Below are 25,129 nucleotides of genomic sequence, written 5' to 3' on the forward strand. Positions count from 1 at the left end.
TGTGATTCTGTGATAGAAATATTAACGCTGCAGTGCTGGGCTTTGCTTATGTCAGCCAGCCTGTGGCACTCCATACCTGCAGTCTTATCCTCCTCTTCAATGCCACATCCTGAAGAGAGGAGAAGGAAGACTACTCGTGTTCTTGCTACAGTGTTCCTTGCTCGTTATGCAGTGCTGTGCATGGAGTCGTCGCGGTATTTGGTAGAAGCATAGCATAGCCCAAAAAGGATCAAGGATGTTTTAAAGGCAGCAGAGTTGTGAATAACAAAATGGTCCAAAGAAGAGGAGATCTTTTTTGTATCTCCTTCACATGTTCCCGCTTTTCTCATTTGAGGTTTAAAGCATGCATTAATTAATGTGAGTTAAAGTCAGGGAAGGAGCGGCAGGAACAGGGAGTTTGTTTGGTCTACGTGTGGGTGTTATGTCTGAAATAGTGCTCTGGTGTTCCTCCAAAGCCTCGTACCTTGTTTGCAAACCTGTGCAGATAGTGAATGTAGAGGACTGTCATTCTTTTATGCCATTAGCTTGTGTTTTTCACAGCCTTGAGCAGAAAGCGCCCAAGATCCCAGCAAAGGAATGAGTAGTGGTACTGTGATAAAGGACAGACTCAACCAAGTCTTTGGCATTTTCTTTGGGAGCAAGAAAGAATTTATCCTGGGCTTTCCAATGAGCTAGAACATGCAGTAAAACTGGATTCAGACACATTGAGAACAAGCATAGTATTTCTTTTGCTTCCCCACCTTCCCATTTATTATTTTGTTTACAGTGATGGGATATTGTGCATCCCAGTAAACTCCAAACCCACAGTACTTTCTCCCTGTCACCAAGACATCTGGTTGTGTTGGGGGAGCTAATCAATTGCAGACGTTGTTGCTATTATAAGCCTGCAAGCCACTTGAAAAGTTACCCAGGATTTTGGTAATGAAGGGCCTGAAGTTATTATTTGAGCTTTTTCTTTTTTTTTTCCTTTTAACTTCCCTTCAGGGGTCATCAGACTGGCAGTACTTTATTTTTTTTACAAGCTCAAATTTTAGACTTTTGAAAGTTCAGTTCTGTGTGTGTCAAGCTACTTGAATTTCCTGTAAAAATGTTGGAGTTGTGAATTGATTTGTAATAATATGAAAGTGAACAAACATCCAGGTCAACTCTGTCTGAAAAGTTGGAATTTAAATAGATCAGAAACTCAGGGCTGAGCTTGGGTTGAGGCACATTTGTCATTTTGCTATTAGAGTTAATATTTGCTGTTAACATTCAGTAAGACTATCAGTCACATTTATGAAGATAACTTTAAAAAAATCAATTCGTAACTCAAAGAACGGTTTAGAACTTGAGAGTGATGTTCAGCTCTGAGGTGACGCACCCTATAGCTCCAGTCGAAAACCCCTCCTTCACAGCCTCACTGATGCCAAAATCTAACCAATAATGAATGATTTATCATTCTGTATTTGGCTTTTTCCTGTTGGAAGGGTGGGGGAGAGATCCTCAGCTCCAGAATACCGAGTCACTCCTAGCGCTTGGCTCTGAAACACATAAACAATGCAGACTATTACAAGTCCCATCCCAATGCCTGTCTTACACGGCCATGTGTTCTCAGAGTTCCTAGAGCCTGATGTCAGGCGTATGCTGGGGCTGGTGTGTTTTCTGGGGGCTCTCCCGTGCGGCCGAAGCGGCTGTGCCGCAGCCTGGGCTCGCAGCGCAGTCTGGCAGCACCGGCGATCCGCTGGTGCCGCTCGGCTGGGCGGCGATAAGCAAAGAGACAGTCTGGCTCCTTCCAGGAGCCTCTCGGTCATGTCTGAGCACTCGGCAGTTCCCAAAGCCTCTGGCTGACTTTTCCCTGTGGACCGTTCATTTATCAGGAAATGGAATTGGTTACAGGATTTCGCGCGCTGCCAAACCTCACTGACGAAATCGGCCCGTTCCTGCTCTCAGAAGTAGGAAGAATATATTAACTCTTTGTGCCTGATGCTTGTTTTTAGTGCTTTTGCTGAAAAACAGCCAGGTTCCTTCCTACTTTTAAGGGTTTGTGAAAATTGATGACACACTCTCACTCTTTATGAATATACTCCTAATGCAGGATAATTTTGCCTGTTACATTTAGCTCTCTGCATCACAGTTACCACTGTCTTTATAAGTATTATTTTAGGGAAATTGAATTATTTTAGGGCAGTTGAATTATGCTAATGAGAGGTTTGCCTACTGAATTCAGTGTATTCTTGCTTCAAAAAATGTCTTCTGAATTAGAGGAGTGAAAATTAAGATTTATTAAAAACATAAACAATGCTTTGTTGTTTAAGGGAGGCTTTAAAGCCTAAGTTATATGTATAACTTATACATAACTTGTAGGAGCTTAACCAGAATTGAATAGAAATATGTCTTTAATTATGTATATAGGATGACAACAAAAAACCCAAGTGCATTTCTTTCTGAGTGTATTGCTGGTTTTGCATGTAGTCAGAAACCCAGCTGTGTAATAGCAAGGTAAACACCACTCTTTTTAGATGCTATTTGGAGGTCACTGTCTTTCATTATGGATCAAGTTTTCAGCAACCTTTAAAAACCAAATGCACTTTTAAAAATGCAGATGCGTATTTTTTTGAGGCTTGCCAAACCCCAGGCTGCTCTGAAGTTTGCGGGCCAGAGCTGGTTGTCAATCACAGAATCATCTGGGTTGGAAAAGCCCTCTAAGATGATCAAGTCCAGCTGTTCCCCCAGCCTTGCCAAGGCCACCACTGCCCCATGTCCCCAGGTGCCACATCCACATGGCTTTTAAATCCCTGCAGGAATGGGGACTCCACCACTGCCCTGGGCAGCTGTGCCAGGGCTGGCCAACCCTCTCAGTCAAAAAGTTTTTCCTAGTACTCAACCTAAACATGAGCAATTTCTCCATTGTGCAAGTTGCACTGAGAAATAAAGAGCCATTTTGGTTTTATTAATTTATTTATATTGATAGGAGGTAGTTCTAGGGATTTTTCATTTCTCCAGTGGTCAACATCGGTCTCTTAAGACCCCCTCTTTTTGTCCCTGCTGAGTCAGCTGAGCTCACTCCTCTTGCAATACTGTCTGTGTGTTTAAGTGGGGATGGAGAAATGACCATTTGCAGGTTGTCTGCTGGTGGATGCAGGTATCTGTTCCTGTATCACTTGAATCATTTCAGTCTGTGCGACGATATGTTGCACTGGGAGCATGTCTCTCATAACACATCAGTCTGTTTTAATGCAATCAATAGTTGTAACCTCCCATGTATGAAATTAATAAGCCCAGAGGTAAAGCACAGTGCACATATGGTAATTATTATGTCTGGAAGTGGTTACTGCATTAATTGATAGCAGTAGCAAGTAATGCAGTCTCACTTAATTTCATTGCTTCTTATACAAAAATCCCGTAAACAGATTTTTTGCAGTCTAATATGGTAGAGTGTTTTTTCTCCTTTTAATTATGAGCAAATCACTGTGGAAGTATTTAGAGCTCTCTTAGCTCATTTAGCTTCATGGCAATTTGTGATCCTTTGTTCCTTAAACAAAAAGTGGCTGTAAACAGCTGATCTGCAACCTGTGAGAGCACCGTGCAAGTCTCATCTGCCACTCTGTGAGACGTGGTTGGTGTTGTAGGATCCGCCTGGGGCTGGTGCCAGGCGAGGGACCCTGCTCACAGCCTGCATCCTGAGAGCCTGAGCCACTGCAGAGGAGGAGAAGTGGGTGAGTTGGCCTCGTTACTGACATAACTGAGGTTCATAAAATTCAGATGTTTTCCAAGTTATGTCTGCAGCTCAAGTTAATGTAAAAATATTACAAATTTAGCATTCCTTGCTTTTAAAAAATTGTGGTTTAGTAGTATAAATACAATTTTCCATTTTGGAGCAGTATGTCATAAATACTCCTGAGGATCTCATGTTGGTCCTTTCCATTGTGAACCAGGGAACCCAAAATGGCTAAGAGCTGTACATGCTTGGAGATCCCTCATTCTGTCAGTGAGAGGCTGCTGGTGATGGCCATCAGAGTGCCAGTAACACCCAAATCCACTTGCATTATATGTTGAAAAATGAGTGAACTTATCAAAAAGACCTTTATTGTCAGCTGGGGACGCTCCAAATAGTTTGGACCTATGGTTTGGGTTTAGAACCAAACCAATGGTTTGGGTTGAAAGGGCTTAAAAGCCCATCCAGTGCCACCCCCTGCCATGGGCAGGGACACCTTCCACTGTCCCAGGTTGCTCTAAGCCCCGTCCAACCTGGCTTTGGACACTGCCAGAGATGGGACAGCTACAGCTTCTTTGGGAAGTCTGAGCCAGTGCCTCACCTTTCTTTAATGCTTGCTTAAGATCTTAATTTTCTTGAATACATACAAGATAAAGGACTGTCTGAAAATAGACTATTTTGGAGTAATAGGTAGTAAAGTTGAATCGTATAAATGCAAATATAATGTAGGAAAGCCTTACACGTAGGGTTCTCAGAAGCACTGGTGAGGGTTTCACTGGCATCAGGGTTATGGTGACAGTTGTAGTTTTAAAATCAAATACATTACCTGTTTTTATTCTCTCCTTTACGTCTTCCTTGTAGTTTGGTTACAGTTCTCTAGGAAAGATGCATCCTGTTCATATAGACTGCTTGGTTATCTTACTGGAATACAGGGAAGCACATTTCATCCCAGAATGAAGGAATGCATCAGAGATGGGTGTTGCACAAGAATCCAAGGTAGCTTGGGAGGGTGGTGCTTGAGTGAGTGATTGGAGTACAGTGATTCTGCAGTTCAGGAATGAGGTGCATTGGCCAAGATGAGGATGAAGGGTGGGCTAGCACAGGACACTCCTATTCCCAAGCTGCTGTCTGCATGGAGACTAATATTTACATGGAGGCTTAATGTCTGTCCCCTCCACCCCTAAAAATTATCCCAGTTACCTTCTGGAAGCTGCATTCTGGATTCAGTCACTTAATTCCCCAGTCATTGCTTTCTTTGCAAAGCTCAACAATTGTAGTGGAATGAAATCACCTTATTCTGAAGTTGCCATAGCTGCTTCCAAAGAGCTATTCCATATTACTGTTATGCAAGTCAGTCTCCTGCAGAAGGCTGGACAGCGTTTTGGCTATCCCAAACCAGTTAAAAAAAAAAAAAGTTCAACAAAAATGTGCAGACAACAAGGTCCTACCTGCCCAGTCAGGACTACCATGCACTAGGTAACAGTAACAATTGAATTGTATAAATGCAAATGTAGTAACATTAATACAATAATATGTACTGTGATTCTGAGACTCATTTCTTCAAACCAGTAAAAATGAAAAGGGGAAAATAAACCACTTCTAGGAGCAGGTTGATCAGCAGAGCAGTTTCTCTCCCGTGGTTGTCTTCATCTTGCCATCACTTGAGTTCCCTTCACTGATCCACAGAGCTGTAACTGCAGTCACAGCCCTGTACCCAGCTGATCTGAATGTCTCAGCCTTGCCTGTGGCACTCTGGAGGTTGTAATTAACTAGCTCCCATTAAGGCAACAGATGAAAATTCACGCAGTTACATGCAAAAGCTTTAGTAGATGAAATAGTGTCTTGTAACAAGAAGTATTCAAGGAGGTTTTGTTTCTTTTTTTGCCCAAGACAAGGGTAAAAGTTTTAAACTAAAAGAAGGTAGATTCAGACTAAGGTATAAGGAAGAAACTTTTAATGATAAGGGTGGTAAAGTACTGGTACACATTGCCCAGGGAAGTGATGGATGCTCCATCCCTGAAAGTGTCCAAGGCCAGGTTGGATGGGGCTTGGAGCAGCCTGATCTGGTGGAAGGTGTCCCTGCCCATGGCAGGGGGTAGAACTGGATGAGCTTTAGAGGTCCCTCCCACACCATTCTGGGATTCTATGACTCTATGAAATAATTATGTAATTCTTTATGCTACCTGTAGAGAGCAGAAAAATATTTCTGTCAGGGACACAAGGGAAGTCTACTGCAAAGATCTTCTCCTTCCTTTGATCAGAAGAGTCTGGTTGTGTTCTACTGGTGACACAGTCAGGGTTAGGGGGACCCCTTAGCATCTTCATCTCACATCCAGTGAAAGGTGCCCTAGCTGGTTGTCACCCGTGAGGAGGCTGTTGGGCTGTGATGAACAGAAACCATTGCTGTTAGGAGTAAAGTTTTGGAGGAGGATAATATAACTGGTGACATTTTCTAACTGTCATACATGATGAGGAATGTTTACCATCCTGTTGCTGTCCATACGGCAGATCATCCTTGCACAAGGCAATAAATGGTGAGGGGCTAATGTTAGGTGCTCTGCAAACTTTGTGGAGGGGAAGGGTCAGGAGATGACATAGAAAGTCCAGTCACTGAAGGGAGCATGGATTGCCAGAAGAGATCAGTCAAAGATTTCTTTATGCACAGCTGAAGTCTGGCCTTTCATTGCAATGTGAAATAACCAGAGAGGGTAGCAACAGGCTCTGATTTTTCCATGTGAGCTCTTGGGACACTGCACTGGTGTCCATGCATCTATTTTAACTTACGTGTGCAATTTAAAAATAAAGAAATAGTCCTTAAATTGAATTTTTCAGTGGCACTCAGACAGGGTAATTTAAACCAGAAGAAGAATGTTTAGACTAGATATTAGGAGGGAATTCTTGACTGTGAGGGTGGGGAGGCACTGGCACAGGGTGCCCAGAGCAGCTGTGGCTGCCCCTGGATGCCTGGAAGTGTCCAAGGTCGGGTTGGACGGGGCTTGGAGAAATTTGGGATAGTGGAAGGTGTCCCTGCCCATGGCAGAGGGTGGCACTGGATGGTCTTTAAGCCCCCTTCCAATCCAAATCATTCTACAATTCTGTGATTCTCTTACCTTATAGGAAGGAAGGGCACAAGTAAGAGACTTCTAGCAGAAGAATTTAAACTTACACAGATTCTAACATGAAACAGTCTTTGTGTATCTGTTGTTTGACACAAGATAGGTTAGATTGGCTGATTTCACTAGTTTAAGGAAGCTGCTACAAGAAAGAGATATCAAGTGCAAGGCAGAAAGCAAGCGCTGGAGAAACAGGAGGATGAGAAAGCAGTGTGAGAGTTTCCAAGTCGCTCCCCATGGTAACAGAGCTCTGACCCGGGTAAACAACTCTCTGCACGTGTACGTTTCTCAAAGCTACTTCCATTCTGCTAACTGCTGGCCTGCCACATCATTTGAACTCTGTTAACCTTCAAGGATGATCCCATTTTTTCTGAAAGAGAGCACAGAGGAGCTTCCCTGCCCAAAGCTGCAGAGCTTTGGCTTTGCAAGAGCTTGGCAGGAGCCCCACACTCATGAGCAGCCCAAAACTCTCTGTCCAACACATCTTACAGGAGGGCTCCCAGCCAGAGCCCGGCCCCTGCTCACTTCAGAGCTGTACAATTGCTCAAGCTAAATAACATTCCCCAAGTTTCCCTCCCTAGAAAGCCTCCCTATACTTTTATTACGTTTTTTGCTGTGACTAAATCTGCTTCACATGTGTTGTGCAGCCTCCCCTTTCTTCGTTGCATATGTTGTGAGTCCAATGAAAAGTCCAGTGCCAAAGGCACTGCATTCGCATGACATGTTGTTTCCAAATATCTTGCAACTTTGGTCCAAGTAAAGTAAAATTACACTGAGATGCCCTGACCTCTTTCTTCCCCTGCTCGGTTGAAAGCTATTTCTAACCCATGTGTTCCTTTTCTACTGGAGACCTTCAGTGTATAAAAAGTTGCATTTAAAATGAAGTTATTAGTTTCTTTGGTTAATAAAGCCCCACATTATCCCCCCTCCATTTAAAAAAAAAAAAAAAAAGGCATTAACCACTTTTTAAATAAAATGTAAAGTAATGTGGTAGAGGCCAACAACTTTATCCCAAAAGGTGCAAATTTTGATGAGTTATGACAACTAAATACAGGATAAAGAAAGAAAAAAATCATGTAATTCCTAATTATAGTGATCCAATTGCTCTTCCACTTTTAAGGTTTAGCTGTCTTTTCTGAATTAGTCTTTTGAATTAAGTTTCCATAACATGTGGCAGATTGAGAAAAACAGTCCTCAGAAAATTTCTGCCCTGGTTGACAGATGAACTAGATAATGGAGTATAATCTCTTCCATTTTCATGATTTTGACACATTTTCACTTCTGTGTGTATGTTTAAATCAAGGAATCAAAATAAGTTTGAGTACAGAATATAAATCCCAGACGAAATTACAGCTTTCATTGCAGTGTTGGGTTAAACGTAAACAGCAGAAATGTTACAGATATCTTCTAATTAAATGCATAAATCAGAGAAATGTCTCGAATGTTTACAGCAACTGCACCAAGAAGTGAGAGTGAGGAAGAGATGTACTTTGTCAGCTGATGGCTGCCTCCACTGCATTCCCATACAGAGTTTAATTTTGTCACAACCTTTGGTACAAGTTGCAAAGCTTCTCTCCAGTTGATTTAAAGGCTGTTTGCTCCTGCTGAGGATGATTAGTGATGGATAAGATATGGCTTTTTCCTGGCTAAGCAGGGGATTTCTCACGTCTATCAGCATAGAGGGCAGCTGGTTTAGGTCACCCTCAACTTTTTTTGTAGCTCTAAATGTTCTGGAGTATCAGATGATGGTATTGAATCTTAAATTCACGTGGATTTAGGCTGGTTTTATGATAAGGTTGTAATGCTAAAGCCACAATCTGTTGAACTCACAAACAAGGCTGATTTTTCTTGAGTGTGTCCTCATGTTGACTCTTGCACCCTAACAAACCCTACCGTGCTCACTTCTACCCAGGTTTTCTCTTTGTCCTATAGGTTGGAAAAGCCCTCTTAGACTATGGAGTCCAGCCATTCCCCCAGCACTGCCCAGGCCACCCCTGCCCCATGTCCCCAGGTGCCACATCCACACAGCTTTTAAACCCCTCCTGGGGCGGGGCAGCCACAGCTTCCCTGGGTAACCTGTGCCGGTGCCTCACCACCCTCACAGCCAAAAATTCCTTTCTAATATCCCATCTAACTCTGCCCTCTGGCAGTTTAAAGCCATTGCTCTGATGTTTAAACTGTGGGGACAGCAACCAACCTGTGGCTCATGAGCCAAGTCTTGAGGACAGTGTAGCAGAAGGGTGAGAATTTCCCATCTTGATCATGCTGTAGCAGCAGCATCCAAAGCTTCACAAGGAAGATTTCCCTTCCTTCACTGCAGTGTGTGAGCTATCAAAAACCACACCAAAAATTGTTTTTATAGATGGGAAACCAGAGGATTATACTGGGTAGTTCACTGAGGGAAGGTCTCCTCGAGGCTGTGAGAGACTGGCAGCTCCAAAACATAAAAGGAAATTTTGTGTCTTTGGAGTAGAGTGGGAGGAGAGCACAGGCCTTAAACTTACATGTTGTCCTTGGTGTGAGACCCACGAGATCCAAGGGGTGCCTGTAGTTCTGAGCACAGAGTCAGGCAGCAAAACTTTATTGGAATTCCTGGGGCTTATCTGCCCCACCAGGACTTGCCAAGCTCCATCCTCCTGAACTAGGACCAGCAAAGCCTGATTGTTGTCACCAAGGTGAACAATCCTGGCCTGAATGCACAGGGAAGAAGGGGGCAGATATGTTCAATAACAAAGGGACATAATAGCATTTATGAAAGAATTCTCCAGTCGGAAGTGGGGAGTTCTCTAGAGCTGTTTGATTCATGTCCTAAAGACAGTCTTTACTGTCTTTACTTTAAGAATAGGTCTTAATACAGATAAGGTGTCAGTGAAGGCAAACAAATCTGGAAATGCTGCATCTAAAGCGTAGTGAAACAGAAAACACAAGCACTTTTCATTCATTATTGAAACAGCAGCTCACTTGGGGCCCTTTTTCAGATTGAGGTGATTGTTTGCAGTAGAAAAAAAAAGCAGTTTCACTATAGGAGAGTGCTACTTTTTTAAGCTGGTGGCTGCAGGATGACGCCAAGCATGCAGATCCCTTTTGATTGCAGTCAGCTCCTGACTCCCTGTACTCAGACAGATAAGGAGATGCAGTTGCCCAGGTTCAAGATTTGTAAAAATGTCTTAATACTTGAAGGAATCCTTGTCCTACTCATTCTCACCCTTTCTCCTTTCTACACACTGCTTGCCTCTGTCATTGATAACGGCATGTTTTCAATAGCTAATTTGAATTTGCTATCACAACCTTCATTAATATAGTGGAATATAGAATAAAGTATAGCATAGAATGAGCAACCTAGAAATCCATTTAGAAAAGGCATCCTGGTTATTTGTTGAGGTCAGCTTAACACCACCCCCCCTCCCCTGACTTTGGTTTGTCTTCACAGGACTCTTAGCATTAGGGCAAATTTTTTTGTAAAGCTGTGAAGTCCGCATTCGCAAAATAATTGTGTAAACATACACATTTGGCACTGGCTTCTCGGCTGGCAGTCCTGGCAGAGATAAGGCTGCAGTCTGGCACCGTGTACTATGGCTGGAAAGGTTTTACTGTCACTTCACATTTCACTCCTCAAGACAAATAAATGGGATTTCCTGCATGTAGCAGGGCTACAGCTCATCTCGCAACACAGTCTGTGTGTTTGCAGAGGCTTGAAATACTTCAGAAGGGAGTATGTCCATTGGGGTGTACATTTTCCAGTTTGGGGAGATTAGGGAGCCAAAGGTCTGCCGGCTCAATAGGGTGTTAGTCAGCACGTCCTGAGCTTCAGGCAGATAAGGGTCCACTTCCTAGGCTGCCCTGATCTGAGAGTTAACAGTTGGTGACAGCGAGTCTGTCTCTGTTCTTAAGTCATTGTTATAATTTTTTGTAATATTTACAGGCCTGGCTCTCTCAGATTAAAAAGTACAAAATCAAAAGGAGGCCTTCCTCCGTGGGCGCTGGGGGTGGGGGGAGGATGTTTGGGCTTGGCGTGTGGCCCCACCGCCGTGCTGGGTGGGAGGGACTGGAGCAGGATGTCGGCGTGGGCCTCGTCTCTGTGGCTGCTGTGAAGGAAAACTCAAACCTTGTCAAATGACCTTCGAGGAGCCCTCCACACCAGGAAATGTGCTGTAAATGTCAGCCCCCAGGATGCAAATCAAAGGTGTTAAGCTCAGCTGGGAGAATGAACCTCGTCTCTCTGGCTGATGCAGAAAGCCAAGGCCTGGGCAGTGCATCAACCCTTGCACGGTGATAACAGAGAGAAGCGTGGTCCCACTTGTCCAAAGGAATGTTCTTTTTGGCTTGGTGGGATGTTTTGGAGGCAGCATTGAACCAGTATGTAGTGAAAGTACGTCTGGGACCTCATCACTGGAAAAGTATGCGAACTGAATCACTGTGCTCTTCTCCTGCCACCTTTTGTGTTGGGGGAATATGTTCTGCGCAAATAGATGAGAAAACAAAACAACTGTGACATGGTAGTAACTCTGGAATTGGGGTGAAAGAAACAAGCAGATGAAAACAGCATTTTGACCTGTCAATCCTTTTTGGTTCTGCTGGATTATCCCAGGACTGTATTAGAGCAGAGAAAGGTCATATAGGTAGTTTGCAAAAGGAAAAATCCTTAAACTGTGAAATTAGTGTGGTTTATACTGTCATTGTGCTTCAGTCCCTTCCCAGCTGATGCTGAAGAGCAGAGAGGTGGGTGCTGGAGACTCCATAGACAGTCACAATGTCCATCAGCCAGAGCAAGGTGGGACTGAGTCAGATGACAAAATCTCCAGCTCCTTCTCTAGGGTGGAGGAAAAAAAATGTAACCCTGGGCATGACAATTCCTATGCAAAAAAAGAAAAAAAGGAGTGCGATAAGGGTAATATTTACATATTTCTGGGTCAGGATATGTACATTGTCCATACAGGGTTCCCGAGGTGCATCCCTCTGGCAGCAAGGCAGAGTAGAGTGTTGGCTTCAGTGCCTTACCAAAACATGGAAGTGTGGGTCATGTTCTCAAAGCTCAGTAGTTTCCTTCATTGTCACACACGTATCCAATACCTTCTGCTCATTTTGTGTTGCTGATTGCATGGCACACACCATGGTAAGAGTTTTATTTGCACAGCAGTTGGATCTTTGGTGGGCAGCAGGGAGAGGTTTATCTGGGGTTTGTTTCGGGACAGTGGGATGGTGCAGTAGCCTAGGTGGGGCAGCCATCCGTGATGTTATCTGTAGCACAAAGCATTTCCATGATAAACAACATTCCTTGTATTTTAGACTAGTCTGCTATCAAAGTCAAAACAACTGCTCTGGCTTAAACAGTAGCACTTGTTGCTTGAAATGTAAAATTTATAATTGGCTCTAAGATTTGTCTAGAGCAGATTGTCGGTGTCTTTTAATATATATCTACACATATTAGTGTACATTCATTATTCATCAGGGCTATTTTCTCCAAAACTTCTGTCATTTATGCACTTCATAGGCCTTTTAAAATCCTTTCCAGTGAGTTTTTCCTTATTGTTAAAAAAAGTTTAATCAATTATATCAATTAGACTAAAAACTCGCAACTTGGTATTCAGAAAATAATTAGCAGATGGTTGTCTCTGATGTGAGAACTGGGATATTGTTGGGTGTTTATAGTATTGGCTTTGTTTTTTAAAAAGGAAGTATGGATCTGTCATTTTTATCCAGAAGTTGGAACAGACTTTGTAGCCTGATACACAACTTAATTCTTCTCTACTTAGCGTATCTCCAAGAGGAGACTTTGCCTTTCCCACCCCTACCTCACCCTCCCTTGAGTTCTTCCACATTGTTGCAAATAATCAAATTGCCTTGGAAGAATTATTTTGGTCTTTGGCCAGTCCTGAACCATAAAGAGTCTTTTTGGTTTATGTAAGAGTTTCCCTACTGACCAGGTGATACTGGGGCTCTGAGAGCACCAAGAGCTTTTTCTGGAGGGAGCAAACATCTTGGGATCTCACAGATCACAGAATCACAAAATCATTTGGGTTGGAAAAGTCCTCTAAGACCATTGAGTCTAACCATTCTGCCAGCACTGTCAAGGTCACCACTGACCCGTGTCCCCAGGTGCCACATCCACGCGGCTTTTAAATCCCTCCAGGGATGGTTATCTGTCTGCAGATCTGGTTGACTGCAGAACTGATCTTCCCCTGCATTCTCCTGCTTCCTTGACTTTATAAATATATTTTCTGTCTCCTACTGCGTGATCCAAACTGTGTGTGTACATGTATGGACTTAGGACAACTTGAACTTTTGCCCAATTTGAGACCTTCAAAGAGTTTTTCCTCATGAGATGTTCCCAACTGATTTATTGCTGCCAATTTCTTAAACTTTACCTTTTGCGCACTTGAAAAGTGGCAAAATTTGTAGAATCATAGAATCACAGAATGTTTTCAACTGGAAGGGACCTTAAAGCTCATCTTGTTCCAACCCCCTGCCATGGGCAGGGACACCTTCCAGGTTGCTCAAATCTCGCTCATAAAATTCTGGGAAGAAAAAAAATGCAGCCTTGAGTCTGCTTTGTTTGGCGAGTGAGTGGTGTTTTGGGGTTGGGAAAGTCTACATAAGGTGCAGGGTTTAATTCTGAGACTTTGGAAATTCATGAATTTCTAAGCCCTTCTTTGAGAGTACTGCTAAACCATCGTGATCTTAATTGTGAGTTGAGGCATCCAAAATCCAGTTCTAATCTTGTAAACTTTTGTTAGCAGGTCTACTAGTCTTCTATATAAAGGTGTCAGTGAATGAGTGATTTCTAAACTCCCTTCACTTTTAACAAAAATGTTTGCTGAAAACATTCTGTTTTTCGTGGTTGTGTAAAGCCTTGCACATTAATCTAGAGAAGGATGGCTTGCAAGCCTAAGCACAGGAAGCCAGGGCTTAAACTCATTTGCATCTTCCTTAGCAGTGGTAAAAATAGGGATTACTGTTATGAAATGTGCATTTTCTGCAAATCCCATGGTCAGAAAGGCTTATGCGTCCACTTCATTTCCATAAAAGTTTTGTGAGTTGATAGACTCATCCCCATTTGTGCTTTGGTGCCTTTTAATGCCACTGAGAAATGGCTTCAGGGATTATTCTGTTTGTCAGATTTTAATTCCCTAAATTCAAAAGCATACAAAGGATTTTACTTATTTATCTGAGTGGTCAGTGTATGTACATAACAAGGGCTTGAGCAAGGTCAGGACCAGAACTGTTTCTGTCAGTTGGGTCAGTCATGGACTTTGTTCATTCCATGTGTTTAACTCTGTTCCTGGTTAGTTGTTCGGGGTTTTTTTTCAATTTAAAAAACATTCTTTGTTTGAATTGTTGACATTTTGAGGTTGTTAATTTTTTTGCTCAGACCTATGCTCTTTCTTCTGAAAGGCCACTGCATTTTCTGAGAATTGCTGTTCTTTCAGGTTAAGCCCTGAAGTGGATGAAAGTTCTGTTTTTTATTGATGGTACCTCATTTACACGTCATGCCTTCATCCTCATGCTTCAAGTGTAATTACATACATCAATCTCTGGTTCTTTCTTTTCTTTTTCTTTGATAAAGTCAACATGTATTGTATTTTCTGCAGGGTTGCAAATGTCCTCATAGTGTTCCTGTTGTTTCCTGTCTCTCCATGGTCTGATAGCAAGTCACAGGTTGGTCTGGCTCCTGGCTGTTGAGCAGTCTTTTTGGAAATGTTTGGAAAGATCTGTGTCCATCTAGAGATGGCATAGAGAACAATCCTGACAGGGCAAGCAAGTTCTAATTAGAGCTGTAAATCCTTGAACTGTGACTATTAATGTATAATGCATAAAATATATATAGAGATTAATAGTACTTAACGGTGTCTGATGTGTGAGTTTTGCTTCAGTCTTTCATCTTGGTGATCTTTTCCTCCCATTCCAAAACTTCTCCAGGTAGACACAGGACCTCTGAGGCTGAGCAGGGATCCCCTTTTTTCCTCAAACTAAGGGATTAAGGGACTTTCACAGAATCCTAGAATAGTTTGCGTTGGAAGGAAGTGTAAAGCCCATCTCATTCCAATCCCCTGCCATGGGCAGGGACACCTTCCACTATTCCAGGCTGCTCCAAGCCTCATCCAGCCTGGCCTTGGACACTGCCAGGGATCCAGGGGCAGCCACAGCTGCTCTGGGCACCCTGTGCCAGGGCCTGCCCACCCTCACAGACAGCAATTCCTTCCCAAGATCCCATCCAGCCCTGCCCTCTGGCACTGGGAAGCCATTCCCTGGGTCCTGTCCCTCCATGCCTTGTCCCCAGTCCCTCTGCAGCTCTCCTGGAGCCCCTTTAGGCCCTGCCAGGGGCTCTGAGCTCTCCCTGGAGCCTTCTCTTGTGCAGGTGAGCACCCCCAGCTGTCCCAGGCTGGCTGCAGAGCAGAGGGGCTCTATCTTTCAACACCATCCATCCGAACAAACAGGGCAGTGAAGGAAAAAAACGGATGATTCATCCCATGCCAAGGCTTTTCCTCTGTCATTAAGACTGCCATTTAAGATGCCTTAAAACAGGCTCTCTTTTCAAGTAGTGCTAAAAATCAGGTTCATTGGAGTGTCACCAGCTGGGGTGCAAATGTGTTTCCAGGAGTAAGTTGGACACAACAGCAGCAAGGCAGAAGAAAATAGATTTGTGCGCTGCTGGTTTGACGTGCCACTTTTGGAATTTTGTTAACCATGATAAATCCCGCACCAGTGCTGGCTGGGTTATTGCTGGGAGCGCCCTGAGACTCATGTGGCCTGGTTGCTTTACAGTGTCACCTCCTGTGTGTCTGCAGCACACAGCCAAGGCTCCTGATCACACAGTTGAAGCAGTACTTACAGGAGACAAATGGCATAAATATGAATTTAAACATTCCGTGGACTATCATCTGAAAATCTTGAAAACCTTTTTGAAAATCTTAAAGCTTTTTATGTGGTGTTTAAATCCTGCTGTTACAAATAGTTATAAAGTCACTCTGATAAAGAAGAAAATTTTGATTATTTTGTTTGTTAAGAAATTCTGTTTCCAGTGAACACCCTGCTAGAGAAGCAGTGTGGGTAGTTTTATCTCTCAACAGTGGATGGCTGCCATGGTTAATCTTGCAAGTTACATCATAGAATCACTAAGATTGGAAAAGCCCTTCTCTAAGATCACTGAGTTCAAACATTAACTCAGCAGCACTGTGCTCACTACTAAACCATATTCCCAAGTGCTACATCCACACCCCAAAGAGGCTGGTGCAGTTCTCTCTATGCTGGGCCTCTAGGATTTCTCATTTTAAATGGTTGAGAAAACGTGGCCAGCACACAGCTGTGGGTCGTTGCAGTCATCTAAAGAAGGTGGGTTTGAATTGCTGGCCTGGAATTCTGATTTTTCATGTCTCATCAGCAACACATTGAGTTGTCCTGAGCCTGCTGTTCAGGTGGACCATCAAAAATCCATCGCTCCTGCTGCTATCTGCACTCTTTTTACATAGACGCATTCAAAACTGTGTATACATAGTGGCAGTGTGTGTTATCTCTCTCCTTAAAAATCTTATTCTCCTTGTCTGCATTTCCGAGACACCCCCCCAGGCTGTTCAAAGCACGTGTTGAGTGTGAGAGTCCAGGCTGACTGCAGTGAGTTACAGCCTTTAATCTGAAATTGATTATTAAATTGCTATGGTACGATTGCAATAAATGGTAGCATCGATCAGCCTGAAGAGAGGCTGATTCATAGAATCAATGCATGGCTTATTGCCTGAAAATAGGAATACTACCTGGGCCATTTTATGCTGCCCTTCCAGCTGAGAGATAATGGGAAAATAAGACCTGAGCATCTCAGATGCAGCTGTTGGAATTTCTAATGTAATTTTGCCTACTGTTTTAAGGCTGAAGATGTTTGGTAAGCTGCATGAGAGCCCAAGAGTGGTCCCAGGCTACTGCCATGAGTGTTTGCAAAGCCAGTAGCTGTATCTGTGACATGAAGGTGAAAAAAAAGCTGTCTCTGTTTAGTTCAACTCAAATTAGCATCTTCAATCACTTTTCCCCCCCTTCCCTCCCAGAAGGGCTACCATGGGCTGCAGTTCTGGTGTGCAGCCACCCCTGGGGTGAAGAGTGACAGCTGTGTAAGACTTTCCTCTGGCTGGAAGTGTTGCTATGCTGTAATCATGGGGTTTAACCATTCCTTCTGCTGATGCGGTGCTGAACGGAACGTGCTCCTGTCTACACTGACCACAAGCCAGGAAGTTTTGGAAGGAAGTGGGGAACATTACACTGGGGATAAGCAGAGTATAAAGTCAGGGTTTTTTTAAAAAATAAATACTAATGAAAATATACGTGAGGGCTTGGTTGGGGGCTGCCAGAAGGGGAAGGCAGGGACAGCTTGAGAACTTGGAGCTGAGTTCGGAAGGAATAGAGAATGTCAGTGAAAAGGAGGATTTCACAAGGCTGGTGAGAAAAAAAGATAGCGTGGATGAGTACAAAAGGTATGCTAAAGAGAGGATAAGGATGCAGTGAAAGAGAGTTGGGGTGGCAGTAGGCTGGGAGACTGGAAATGAGAGGTGGAGGTGAGTATGGGTGTAAGGTACTTCAGAGTGAAAAAACAAAGTGATGCAGAAGATGAAACAGGCTGGTCCAAACAGACTTGGGGAAAAGAGGTTGCAGGGAGGTGGTAGAAAGTGGTTTAGGTGCACAAAACAGCTGTGGGAGAGTTGTCTACCACAAACTGTGTGTCTGACACAGGAAATTGAACGTGCTGGTGTACCTTTGAGATTCTGGGCTTTGAACTCAAGAGGACTTAGATGCAGAAGGGCCTTTAACAGCCTTATCTTTTAGCTGCCTCAGTTCCTTGAACAGAGATAGTACAGAATCTTTTAGGTTGGAAGAGCCCTCCAAGATCTCTGAGTCCAGCTGTTCTCCCAGCACTGCCAAGGCCACCACTAACCCATGTCCCCAAGTACCACATCCACATGTTTTCTACAACTTTTCTACAAGTTTCCATGTTTTCTGACCTCAAGAATACAAGTAACATGGGAGCATAAAGTTAAATACATAGCCCTGAAAAACAAGTGTCCAAGAAATGCCCCTTCAGAGGAGTCTGATCCAGCCAGAATACTTGTAACCTTAAGGCAAGGAAACAGGACATTGAGCTCAAGAAATGGGATAGGGAATCCCTTCATTATTAATGGGCAAAGAGGCTCCTTAGCCATTGCTGTGCTTGTTCTGATCATGTCACACTGTAGAGTTTATTCTTAGTCTTAGCCACAGCCTTATAAATAATAAAATGGGTCATGTTTTATCTTACCCCAGTGATCATTGTAATGCAGCTTTTGCCTGAGACTCTGCCAAGCTCAGACACAGGCAACATTTAGAAGTGGATAAAGCGAAGAGCACAGTACAAAAGTAGACTCAGCTCTTTTCAAAATACACACTTACCAAGACTGAGCCTGGTGGGTTTGCAGTGTGCACTGCTTTGGGAGGGAAAAAATGAGAAAAATGGGAAATTGAGGTTGCAGCATGTCTGTCTGTTCTCTCTGGTGACCAGGGACAGGACCCAGGGAACGGCTGGAGCTGTGCCAGGGAGGTTTAGGTTGGAGATCAGGGAAAGGCTCTTCCCCCAGAGGGTGCTGGGCACTGCCCAGGCTCCCCAGGGAATGGGCACGGCCCCGAGGCTGCCAGAGCTCCAGGAGCGTTTGGACAGCGCTGCCAGGGATGCCCAGGGTGGGATTTTGGGGTGTGTGTGCAGGGCCAGGAGCTGGGCTGATGATCCTGGTGGGTCCCTCTCAACTTGGGATATTCTGTGATCCTATGGTAACACAAGCTGTGTTTATTCTTTCAGCCCTCCTGAAGGATTCTCCTGCTAAGGAGCCAAGTACAATTATTCTCAAAATGTTTTTTAGGGAAAAGTGCAGTAAATAGGTCTGTACATGCAGAAGCAAGAAGGCTTTTTAAGAGCTGCTAAAAATGACAGTTTTCCTTAAGACCTTTGTGTTTTGTAAAGGATTCACGTGTTTAGTGTGTTAACAGGCAAATGGATTGTGACCAATGGTAAAAGGCTTGAATACGATACGCTAATGTAGCATTTGATTCAAAGAAGAAATTATAAATGATCTCTTCATCCTATAAATATTTTCCTTGGGTTCTAATGGTTTAGTTCCTTCCATTATTTTTTTCACCAAACCTCTTTCTTCAGTGTTTATGTGGGCTGTGTGTTTGCAAGCAGGCATGCAAACCTTCGCTCACTGGACTCTGGCTTCTTGTTGCAGAAGTTCCCCGAGCTGAAGTTCAAGTACGTGGAGGAGGAGCAGCCTGAGGAGTTCTTCATCCCCTACGTGTGGTCCCTGGTCTACAACTCCGCCGTGGCCCTGTACTGGAACCCCCGTGACATCCAGCTGTTCACCATGGACTCGGGCTGAGGGACAGCCTGGCCAGGCCAGCCCCGCTCCGTCTTTCAGGAATTGAACCTCTGCACCCCTTCCAACCTGACCCCCTCCAACTGCCCCCTCTGACCCCAGAGCCAGTGTCCAGCCCAGCCTCACGCTGGGACAGACTGGTGTGGGGCACCGATGGCTTGTAGGCAACCTTGTGTTTATAGTCCATAACCTAGAGCTTGTTTGATGAAAATGAGGCCTTACACATGGGGTATGATGTTACTACCAACCACAGACCTGATTGTCCTTTTAACTTAATGGGCTAAATGAGATTGCAGGCTTTGATTTGGAAGCAGCGTTTGTATTTCTGGCTCTTTCAAGCGGGCAGCTTCCTTGGGTCAAGCTTCAAGCTTTTTATGGTCTCTTGGATGCTGCTGTGGGTTGTTCGTTTCCTAATCCCGTGTTTTCACTCACAGCCCTTCGTTTCCGTGGCACTGTCAAGGCTGCAGCCCTTAAATTGCTGTCTATGCTGTCATCCAAGGGAACTAAGCAAGCAGCATCTTAATCAGATTAGCTCCCAGGCAGATTCAAAACACTTGATTTAGATGTTGGTGGGCGGATCTTCAATATCAAGTCTTTTGTTGTTGTTGTTGTTTGACTGGCAAATACTCTCCAGAGGGCAAGAAACACCTGCTTTCAGAGTCAGGTCCCTTACAGACTTGTTTTTCTGTGCCCCTGTGCAAAATTGTTCCTGGAAATTGAACGTGTAGGGAAAGGGGGGAAAAAAAGAAGTCCAAAGAAAATAATTACAAGATTGTAAAATAGACCAGTGTCCTGTAAAACTGTGCGTAATGGTGACAGTGTGTTTTGGGGATCCTTGACAAAGCTCTGTGTTGAAAACCTCCTGTTGACTTTTAAAGTTTTATGGCAGAAGTATAAATTTATCTGAATGTAGAATACTACTCTCTTTTTTTTGTTGTTTTCAAGTGCCCTTTCCTGATACACCTGTTTCAGCAGTGGGAAAAGCAAAAGAAGTGGTGTGATTTTGAAAGAAATCTCATTTTTCAAAGTGGGGATCATATTTTGGGGATGCCTGTTGCACACACGTGCACCCACTCTCCTCGTCCCACGTGCTGCTGTGTGGGGGACTGTCACCAGTGGATTGCATGCCAAAACTTCAATTTTGAGGAATTAGTTCCTAAAGATGTGTGCCAACCCTCTGTATTCACTGCCTGCTCCAGCATGTTCTGTTTGTTGACCTGAGGAATTGGGTGCGTTTGCTTTCAGAAAGTCCTTTGAATGGCTTTAAATAGAATTTCTTGCACCGTTTCGTCTCCCTGAAAGATGTGCTAAGATTGTACTTTCCTTTTATCTGCTTATTTAGAGACAGAAGTCCATTTGAGTCCTACACAAATGGAAATGCTGGCTTATTAAAAAAAAAAAAAAAAAAAAAAAAGCTTTCCAAATTTATTTCAATATAGCTGCAAAGGAATATATACAGCCCATGAGCATTTAGGACTTTGAAATGGCAGATGCTTTTGAGAAAAGGCAATGGTAAGACTGGAGATGCAGTATTTTCTTAGGCAAGTAAGAGAAATGAATGAACCATGACTGAGCTGCACATAAGTTGATCTGTATTTTGGATTTATTCTGTTTTGTTTTGGTCTTTGAGCAAACATCTAAAGGGGATAACTATTCTTGGTTACTGTAGTGATTTGTAATTTTGTCTTTATTAAAAGACTAAGAGTGTTTGTGAGTCAACAGGGCTGCCCAGATTTGGAAAGGTCAGTCTGAAGATGCACTTTTAAACTGTGGATTCTGAAGCTGCTGGGCTGGCTCAGTGTTCATCTGTTTTAAACACCCCAGGGTGAGCAGAACCAGAGAGGCCCCGCCAGGGCAGACACTGCTCAGCCAGGTGTCAGACTGCAGAAAACCTGATTTGTCTGTGAAAGGGCTTTTTACAAGAGAGGGGCACATGAAGCAGCAGTCTGATAGACTAGGTCAAACCAGCTGCTGAACCAACATCAGTGTCACACTGAAAATTCTCTCTCACTGTCCTCCTGTTGTGGTGACACCGAGGTGCAGAGGGTTTGTTCTGATAGCATAATTTCCTTCTGCATTTCATGAAATGCCCTGCTCCCGGGTCCCAGCTGGTTTGGAACAGCTGGAGTTACCACCTGAAGCCAAAACAGCCAAGCCAGACCAAGATTTAGGCAGAAATCCATGCTGGCCCCCTTGGCTCTCCCAAGAACTGGAGCATGATGTGGGCCTGGCAGTGTCCTGACGTCTGCAGTCTGGTACGGTCACAAATACTCTGTTTTTCCTTCACCTTAGGGATCCTTTTCATTACTTTGTGTGAAAGATTTACTATGCGAAATTACAAAAATAAAAAAGATAAAACAGTAAATACAGGGTGGTGTGTTTTATGTCATGGGTCTTGGTGTGGTCATCAGGCCCAACGTGCATGAGGTTTTATAATGTCTTCCGTGACGTGCAATTAAGAAGAATGTAATTTTGTTTCTTGTATAGAGTAAATTGATGTCCAAGTTAGTGTCTGGTGGAAGGAGGAAGGTGTCATGCTGCAGTGTCATGTGGAATGTCAGCTCAGCTTTATGGTCGCAATGGCCATGGCCTGGTGGGGCACTGGGCAGCTGTGGGGGACAGCAGAGGAGGGACAGGGTTGTCCACAAAAGACTGGACCTGATGTGTTGCTGCACCCTCAGCTTCTCTTTCCTATCCATTTCAGCTGATGGTGTCTCTGGTTTTGGGGTGTGGGATGGGTGTTGCACCAGGACCTTCTCCTGACCGTGCTCACATTTGGGGTGACCTAATTGTGGTCTTCCAGTGCCTGAAGGTACTGACAGGAGAGCTGGAGAGGGACTTTGGAAAGGGGCCTAGAGGGACAGGACACAGGGAATGGTTTCCCCCTGCCAGAGGGCAGGGACAGATGGGTATTGGGAAGGAATTGCTGTCTGTGAGGGTGGGCAGGCCCTGGCCCAGGGTGCCCAGAGCAGCTGTGGCTGCCCCTGGATCCCTGGCAGTGTCCAAGGCCAGGCTGGACGGGGACTGGAGCCACCTGGGATAGTGGAAGATGTCCCTGCCTATGGCAGAGGGTGGAGTGGGATGAGTTTTAAGATCCCTTCCAACCCAAACCTTTCTGAGATTCTATTACAATATTCTTGTTCTGAGTGCTGAGAGAGCCTGGGCTCTCTGAACAGCTCTGGAGAGAGAAATCCATTGCTTCAGGGCTGAGAAGGCAGTCTTGCTCTCAGAGGACCATCCCTTCCAGAAGACCAAACAGGCAGGAAACGCAGCAGCTGTTTAAGTTGTTGGTGAAGTGGGAGTTGGGCTTGTGGAGCCTCATGCATGGGCCCCTAGTGAGGCAGAAATCCTCCTTCCTCAGGCAGTAGAATGAAACTGATCTTGCTGTGAAAGTGAGATGGGGGTTGGAAGATGTAAATGCATTGGGCATCATTCACTTTGGCAAAAGCAGTCCAAAAACCTTCCAGGTTTCCTGGCATTTCTTGACCCTAATAGCCTAAACCCAAAGAATATTGGTTGGGGGGGGAAAAAAAGCCAAGCTATGTTGTACATGCCACTAGACTGTTGATCTACCAGTTAAACAGGAAAGGAAGAAGCAAACAACTCCCCTCCCTTCTTTGGAAACTCTAAAGATTTTGTACAACCTTTTCTGCTGGTTTTATCATTGCATATGTTGTCTAATTCAGCCAAGTAAAGGTCAAATCTCATCTTACATTTAGTCAGCCCCAGGCTCTCTCCTAATGGATGGGGCTTGGTCTGCAAAAACTCTGCCTTCTGTGCTGGAAGAGCAGGAGTTTTCTATATGATTGCACTTCTTAGAATCACCTGACCACCAGAAACCCTTTCCCGTTTCTACCCATTCCCCCTTTGGCCATCTTATCTGAAAATTTGTACCATTGGTACTGGCAATACTGTAAAATTCAGCATCGCAGCTGCTTTTGTGTTTGATTCATTGTTAATTTGAGGATTTGAGGGAGATATTATTATCATATTTATTGTCTGTTATTGCTAACAACTAGCAGTGTTTAAGGTAATAGTTGCACATCTGAGAGCAATACACAACAGCCTCATCCTGAGCCCCTGGATTCTGAAGCCTCAGCTCTGGACGCATCCTGGCAGAAGCTGTGGAGGCTGTGAGCTCTCAGTACGGTGCAGGTGTCCCTAGAGACTGACTTGGCAGGACAGGATGTCCTGGGTGCCACCAGGCTGGCTGTCAGGGTTAGGCTGGATGGGGCTGGGAATTGTTTTGGGCTTGCCCAGAAGGCTGACTTTCAAACTCTTAAGAGTTACTCATTGGTGGTGCCTTTGCACAGGTCAGTCATGACGCTCAGATGTGTGTGAAGGGTTCAGGGAAAGGATCACAAGGCAGGGAGTTTCCCTGTTCTTTTTGCTTTCAGGAAAGGAGCCTGTTGGCAGGACATCCCCGGGCTGCTGTGACATCACCAGGCAAGTGCTCCAGGCCATCCTCCTGCATGAGGCATCAGCACGAGTCACCAGCAGCGTTCATTGCCTGATAACAGCTCTGCCAGCTGAAGATAATGGTATTTCACAGGCAAAAGGGCAACTCTTACAACCTCCATTGACCCCAACAGCAGAGCTGTACTTCCTGCTGTGACTTCGGGAGCAGCAACTCATAAGGAGCAGAGCAGGGAGGTGCTGTGGACAGTGGAGACGATGGCTTAAAGTAATTGTGGAGTGTTTGGGTTGGAAAGGACTTTAAAGATCCCTGGGCTGGAGCCCCTCTGCTCTGCAGCCAGCCTGGGACAGCTGGGGGTGTTCAGCTGCACAAGAGAAGGCTCCAGGGAGAGCTCAGAGCCCCTGGCAGGGCCTAAAGGGGCTCCAGGAGAGCTGCAGAGGGACTGGGGCCAAGGCATGGAGGGACAGGACCCAGGGAATGGCTTCCCATTGGGAATACTTGGAAGGAATTGCTGTCTGTGAGGGTGGGCAGGCCCTGGCATAGGTTGCCCCGAGAAACTGATGGGGCCGTGGAAATGGCTGCAGAGTTGCTTTCTCAAAAGCAGCAACCCATGAGCTAGAATCCCTCCTTTGCCAGCCCCTGACTAGAGGTTTTGGCATCCCCTCACTGGGAATACCAGGGATGTCCCTGGAGTAACAGCGCTGTAAAAATGCTTTGCATTTTGTGGGCAGTTAACCCCAAATTGCGAGGTTCCAGCTGAGATTACAGCTCGTAATCGTTCAGTCAGCAATGCTGGGTTATTGCTGGGTGGATGCATTTCGGATGTTAGGGCTGTGCTGCCTGCCTGCAAATGAGTTACTCCAAGGAGCCGTGTTTGGTGTTGGAGGCTCTGCTACCACCCATGGACTGTGGCAGCACTTACACGTACTCAGATAAATGAAAATGTCACTATTGGTGAATCCCTCCAGATCATGAATCCAATACACCGTGGAGCTGCCAAACTGGGACAATTTGAATGAGACATTTAAAGAGGAGAGATGATTTTTTTTTTTTTTCTTTTAATGCTGCTGAAGTGCACGGCATAATCCTTCATCATCACTTTAAAAACTGTCTTAAAATTAATCCAAAATGAATATGTCTTGGCAGACATGATGAAGTGTTCAGCTGTACATAATGTTTGTGCCAGATGTCTTGGCAAACTAAATGGCAGACTACAGTCTTCCTTGCAGTCACTTTGTGCTGCTGAAAGCCCTGAATGTGATGGCACCCGGGGAAAATTGAGGATCCGGAGACGAGCAGTGACAAAGTAGGTGACGTCCCAGTGATGCTACCCTGGCCCCTCCTCCTATTTATGAAACGACAAAAAAATGCTTTTCAAAGAGCAAAACAGCTTATTAAAAACTGGCAATTTAAACTAGGAACAGCTGTCCTCGGCCTGCTGCTTCTATTTTTGTCCCTGGAGCTGTTGTCAGGGTCCATCCCCTCTCCCGGCGCAGCTCCTGCATCCCAGCCTGCAGTGCCC

General features: G+C 44.6%; 1 protein-coding gene across 9 annotated transcripts in view; it reads left to right on the top strand.

The window, feature by feature from the left end:
• The window catches only part of DYM (dymeclin), a 208,775-nt gene extending 187,220 nt beyond the window's left edge, over positions 1-21,555 (top strand). For all 9 annotated transcript variants that reach the window (XM_039566839.1, XM_039566841.1, XM_039566844.1 and 6 more), the window contains one exon: positions 19,044-21,555. In XM_039566839.1, coding sequence (XP_039422773.1) covers positions 19,044-19,193 — 150 coding nt within the window. In that variant the 3' untranslated portion in view covers positions 19,194-21,555. The remainder of the gene's footprint in view (positions 1-19,043) is intronic.
• The last annotated feature ends 3,574 nt before the right edge of the window (positions 21,556-25,129 follow it).

This window comes from Corvus cornix, chromosome Z (genome assembly GCF_000738735.6).
Source record: "Corvus cornix cornix isolate S_Up_H32 chromosome Z, ASM73873v5, whole genome shotgun sequence".
Classification (NCBI taxonomy): domain Eukaryota; kingdom Metazoa; phylum Chordata; class Aves; order Passeriformes; family Corvidae; genus Corvus; species Corvus cornix.